The 6,000-nt window shown below is 26.7% G+C and overlaps 3 protein-coding genes across 3 annotated transcripts in view; 2 read left to right on the top strand and 1 right to left on the bottom strand.

Annotated features, from left to right (window-relative positions):
• Nucleotides 1-6,000, top strand: part of LOC136091180 (sacsin-like) — a 101,455-nt gene that overhangs the window by 59,449 nt on the left and 36,006 nt on the right. The window lies entirely within an intron of this gene.
• LOC136090480 (putative nuclease HARBI1) lies at nucleotides 203-1,407 on the top strand. The gene has a single exon (XM_065817181.1). It carries the CDS (start codon nucleotides 208-210, stop codon nucleotides 1,405-1,407), a length of 1,200 nt encoding a protein of 399 aa, XP_065673253.1. The 5' UTR covers nucleotides 203-207.
• On the bottom strand, nucleotides 1,493-2,916 carry LOC136090479 (uncharacterized). The gene is made up of 2 exons (XM_065817180.1): nucleotides 2,598-2,916; nucleotides 1,493-2,270 (listed from the first exon to the last, which is right to left on the bottom strand). Exons 1-2 carry the CDS (start codon nucleotides 2,735-2,737, stop codon nucleotides 1,493-1,495), a joined length of 918 nt encoding a protein of 305 aa, XP_065673252.1. The 5' UTR covers nucleotides 2,738-2,916.

Here is a 6,000-nt window from a genome sequence, read left to right as displayed (position 1 = left end):
AATATAAATTTAGAATATAAGTAAAAAATTTATAAAGAGTAAATTGTTTATACAGTGCGTTGAAAAGAAACAACTTATACCCAGTTCACACTAAATTCTGTTTTAAATAAACATGTTTTAATGTAAACATAGTTTTATAATAAACATGTTTTCAGTTTTCTTGCGTTCAGATTGAACGTTCTTTAGTATTTATATTAACGTTCGAAAATGGCGCTCTCAACGAAAAACTTGATCTCGAAGTTACGAGTATTATTGTACATATCAAGGAAAAAAAGAAGACTGCAATTGCAGCACATACTGATAAACTGTATTACTGCTTATAATTTTGCGGTTTACAGAAAAATTTGGACTAAACCTCGCAGTCAAAGCTTTTGGTACGAAACAATGGTAAACTGTTGGAACGAAGATGATTGGATAAAAAACATAAGAATGTCTAAAGCAGCCTTTAATTATCTGTGCAAGGAAGTTTCACCTTTTATGCCTATACAAGGCACTAACTTTCGTAAATCTTTGCCTTTAGAAATGAAGTTAGCTGTGACACTTTACTTTTTAAGTGGATCTGCAGATTACCGAACAATAGCCAATTTATTTGGCTTAGGAAAATCAACTGTTTGTACAATAGTTCACAGAATTTGTAAACATTTTGTTGATAACTTAATGAAGAAATACATTTCCTTACCCTCAAGGGAAGAAACAATGGAGATTATAGTAAGTTTTGAAAAATTATATGGTTTTCCACAAGTAGTTGGAGCAGTTGATGGATGTCACATAAGAATAAAGGCTCCTCATAAAAATTCAGAGGACTATATAAACAGAAAAGAATATCACTCCATTATTTTACAGGGATTGGTAGACAGCAAGTATTTATTTAGAGATATTTTTGTAGGGTGGACTGGCAAATCACACGATTCAAGGGTTTTTAAAAATTCTCCCTTATATAAAGAGTGTCTGGCTAGAACCTTTTTACCTACAAACTTATCTAAAATAATTGATAATATTGAAATTGGTCCTCTTATCCTTGGTGATTCAGCATATCCCTTTAAAAATTGGCTTATGAAACCTTACTCAGATCGTGGAAATCTTAGTATAGAAGAAGCAAAGCTTAACGTTTCTCTTAGTAAATGTCGTGTGGTGGTGGAGAATGGATTTGGAAGATTAAAAGGTCGATTTCAATGTCTTTTAAAGAGATTAGATACAACAGTTGAACACACAGTCAATATTGTTACAACATGTTGTATACTACATAACTTCTGTACTTTGACAAAGCAAAAGTATTTAAATGAATGGATTGAACAAACAGAAATTGACTTAGTAAACCCTATATTAAACCACAGTTGCATTGAACTTGACAATAAAGCTGAGTTTATTAGAAATTCCATAAAAAAACATTATTTTACAACTGTTTAGTTGTAAATAATTTTTTTCAAACAATGTTGTAAAAGGCATGGTTTATTTTATTTTGAGAAAAAAATAACAAAACAAAGAAATTGCTTCACATTTTTTTAATCATAATTAAAAACTCTATCTCAGTCCCACTTTTAAGACATTTAACATCCTTATCATTTCGGATAAGTACATTTGGTAACTTGGTAATCAATAAAGATGCATTATCTTGAACTGAAAATTCCTCTTTTATTGTGCAAGTAAGTTTTTCTAGTGTCAAATCTGCCAATGAAAGTTCTATTTCAATAAAATATAAATCTTCAACTTGACCAACTTTTAATATAACACATGATTCTTCTTGTTTGTGGTTTTCTAAAATACTTTCTAAAATTTTATGATCAATATCAGCCTGAGAGGTCATAAATTTATTAACAGTGGCATTTAATTGTTCAAACATTACCTCACTTCTTGATTTTTTCTTTTTGGATTTTTTAAAGTAAAAACTATTATCTTTTTTTACCAACTCTTCAGATTTAGAACTTGACGGAGTAGTTTCAATGTCTATATGTTCACAGTTTACTAACTCATTAACACAATTATTAAAGTTATTCACTTCTGCAGTTTTTTCAATAATAACATTCATGCCTGAGGAACTTTTCAAAAAAGTTGGTAATGTGGTTGGTTTGTCACTAAGAACCTTATCAATTTCATCAAAGCAGGATGGTTTTTTGGAAGGACCAGTCCCACTTGTATTTCGTTTATTATCAATATAATTGCGATATGCACTTGTCAATGTGTGAATTCTTGTTTTACACATCTCTTTATCTCTGTCTTCATATCCAGAAGCTTGCAAGAATAGCAAAATTTCCTCCCAAATTTTTCCTTTTCTAAAATCCAAAAAATATGAAGTTATATATATATATATATATATATATATATATATATATATATATATATATATATATATATATTATATATATATATATATATATATATATATATATTGTGCTAACTATCAAAGAGAAATAAATATCTTGTTGTAAAAAGTACAATTTATAAACATTCATTTCCTTGTTTATTCAATATTAATGTAATTCGTAATCACTTCTTGTCTATTTGTGATTTATTTAAACTATTTAGTAACGAGTGGTTTGATTTTATTTAACAAGTTATTTCAATTTGATCCAACTTAACTGAAAAAAACAAAACAAAACCTTGTGCATGACTTCAACTTTTCTTGGATATTATCTTCTGACCATTTACTAATTAGTATTTTTGTTTCCTCATCATCCCAATGTCTAGCTCTCTTTCTAGATTTAACTTTTTCTTCAGCAACAGCTTTTTCCTCCGCCATTTAAAAACAGTTCAGGGTAATAAAACGCAATTAAAACAACCTCGCGACGTTGTTTTATTAAAACAACTTTTAACGTTGCGTGTTTTAATTAAAACCAATTTTAAATTTGATGAGAATAGTAAAATGTAAAACGCGTTTAAAATACGACAATTAAAACGTGTTTTATCGTCAGTATGAACGGGGTATTAGTAACTTTTATTTTAACAGTAACAATAATGCAACTGCAGTCCGAAGAATACAGCAAACAATAATTTAAATTATAAAACAACTTAACAAAGATGCAAAAATACTAATAAAAAAAAAACATCCTATTTAATTTTACAAACACGAAAGCATCATAACAATAGTACAAAAGTTTGAAAAAAATAAATAAAAATAAAGCATTTTACAAACCTGTTCTAAGAAATTTTTAATTCTTAATTAGATAAATAAATGTTTTTTTCTTAAAGTATTACAAAAACACTTATACTATTTTTATAAAGTTAGATAAATAAAATAAACTTTTAATAGCTAGTTTATTTAATATTAAAATCTATATATTTAATAGAAATAAGCAAATACAGATAAAATTATTGTTATTAAATCCTTTATTTTCCAACTTTTAATTTTTTTGTTTAAATATAAACAAATAATGTAAAGTATAAGCTTTTTAAAAATTAATTGTTTACATCATTTTTATTATTATCTAAATAATACTGAATTAAATGATTTAGTCAATTTAAAACAATATTGACATCTAAATTACACAACATAAATGTTAAAAAAAGGCAATTTACTTATACTCAGAAGAATATTACTAATGCTATTTGTATTCGGTGACATTAAGTTACATCAAATTGAACAGAAAGTTTAACTCATCTACAAAAAAGATGGTTTAACAGACAAAAATTTAAATAGACCTGGTATCTGATTTTTTTTTTTTTTTATAATAATTTTAATAAATTATATTTATCTACTAATAAATTATATAAACAGATCATATGAATAGGTCATATTATCATCAAATATGATAACCAATTTAAAACAGATTAAGCAGATATATACTAATTAATAAATATAAGAATTTCACTGCAGATTATAAGGTGATAACAAAGAACCATGCACCAATATACTCTGTTTAAAAAGGTCCTTGTCGACATGCACAAATGAGTAACAGCAGCATAAAATTGCTAATTAAATATTATAGGATAGGATAGGGTTACCATACATCTTCTTTTTCCCAATCTGTCCACTTTTTTTATTAAAATATCTGTCCAGGAAGTTTCTTTGATTAGCAACAAATCTTCAGATTTTCTATTGAAACTCACTGAAACAGTGGGAAACATGCCGATGCATTGGAGTACACGAAAGCACTTGTACGTGTCTTTACATTAGTAAGGCTTTGGTGTATACTAAAGCAAGTGTCTTCATTGTTATCAAAGTTAATATAGGTGTGTTAAACAAGGTGTAGTTGGTACAGTAAATATAAAAAAAAATTAAAAGTTTTCATTGAATGCTTCTCTCTAAGCATTCATACATGATAAAGTTAAACAATGATATGGTCCATGGTCGATATGTTGAGTATCTTGCTAATAGAAAAATTAAAATTGATAATTTTAAATTGTTTAATCACTTTTATGATTTTTAATGTTTGTAAAAAATCAGCTAGTGGTGGATGAAAACCAATTTTGTAACAAATTATTGCATATGAAAGATGGCCAACTATTTGAAAAAAAATCAAGAGATAATATTTTACTGAATCAATAAAAATTGGTCAGTTTTACTTGAGAATTATGTTCCATAAACCCAATGCAGAATGTGATTTTGTCTTCATTACAATTACAACTATGATTTGTATTAATTTTGCATACCACAGTTAAACATAAATTGTTTCAAAATATTTAAAGTGTAGGTGTCTAAGTTACAACAGCTAGGAGATGTAATATATAATGTTATACACATTTTTTTATCAAATACAATACTATTTTGTTCTATCTCCATTTTCATTAAAAAAAATATATATTACAAACTACTATTTTGTATGTATTTTGTGATGTTTGTATATTTTGGCTATAAAAGTACTGCAAGGTACATGTCTATTTTATTTGAAAAAAATCTTATTTTATAATAGCGAGCAAACTATATAAATAATCTATTTTTTCTAAAATTTCAACAGAAAAATTAGATAATATCTTAAGTATATACCAAGATCTTTAACCGAGGGGGTTGACTTGCTTATTAACGAGAGGGGGTTAACGTGCTTATTAATCTTTTAAATAATAAATTGATCTTTAACGTGATTATTAAGAATTAATAAAGATCTTTACAACCAAATTAAACTTTAATTATAAGTTCCAATAACATCTAAGATATATTGCACAGTAAAATTCATCGTTTTTTTGTGCGAAATATTTTAGATGTTATGTTATTGGAAATAATAATTGAAGTTTAATTTGGTTGTTCAAGCATTCAAAACATTCTTTAATAATTCTTAAAAAGCAAGTCAACCCCCTCTCGTTAATCCATTAAAAAAAAAAATTCTGTAAGCCCATTTAAAAACATAACATATAAAACATAAATGTTTTGAAAGTAAAATAACTTATTTTAAAATAATTTCATAAAATACAACATCTACAGCAAATATATACTTAAACTTTTTTTTTTTTTTAAATTTTGAATTTGCTTTTGAAATTCAATGTTCAAGTAATGATCAAATATATACATATACTTATCAGTGAAAAATTTTTTTTCTACACTAAATGATAAGTAAAGTTCACAAATCTTATAAAGATTTATAAAAACTTCAAAATATTATTTTTCTGTTCTTTGACGACAGAAGTGTGATGGTTCAAGTGGTAATGCGTTGATATGATCTGAAACGCTTTAGATGATCGATCTACAACTTTTTAGGTGTGTTTCTTCAAAAAAAAAAGGTTGTAATAAAATGATAACACTTTTCACAAATTTATATTTGCAGAAACGCCTCTTTTGCATTTTGCCCATAACTAAAAATCAGCAAATGTACGTGTTCCTTCTTCATCACTAATGGTTTTTTGTGTGGATTTAATTTACAAGGTACATCATTACATTGACTTTCTTTTTAGTTGCAGATTTGCATAGAGCATTTTCTTCCTTCCTATTTTAATATGGTTGACCAGACTGTCTTGCCTGCTTTCTCACATTCTGTTTTAGCTGCTTGCTTTCATTTCCAATTTTTGCCTCCATGTGGGTGCAGACAACAAGCTTGTGCTATTCCAGGTCTATCCTTGTGATATCCTATGCCA

Source organism: Hydra vulgaris, chromosome 14 (genome assembly GCF_038396675.1).
Source record: "Hydra vulgaris chromosome 14, alternate assembly HydraT2T_AEP".
Lineage (NCBI taxonomy): Eukaryota > Metazoa > Cnidaria > Hydrozoa > Anthoathecata > Hydridae > Hydra > Hydra vulgaris.
The sequence above is the reverse complement of the archived record's forward strand: the minus strand, read 5'-3'. Positions and strand labels throughout refer to the sequence as shown.

What these genes read in the sequence shown, in the direction of transcription:
- LOC136090480 (XM_065817181.1), top strand. Translation starts at nt 208, where the DNA reads ATGGCGCTCTCAACGAAAAACTTGATCTCGAAGTTACGAGTATTATTG.
- LOC136090479 (XM_065817180.1), bottom strand. Translation starts at nt 2,737, where the DNA reads ATGGCGGAGGAAAAAGCTGTTGCTGAAGAAAAAGTTAAATCTAGAAAG. An exon ending in AAGTTGAAGTCATGCACAAG is followed by an intron (nt 2,271 to 2,597) that starts GTTTTGTTTTGT and finishes TTTGGATTTTAG; the next exon opens with AAAAGGAAAAATTTGGGAGG.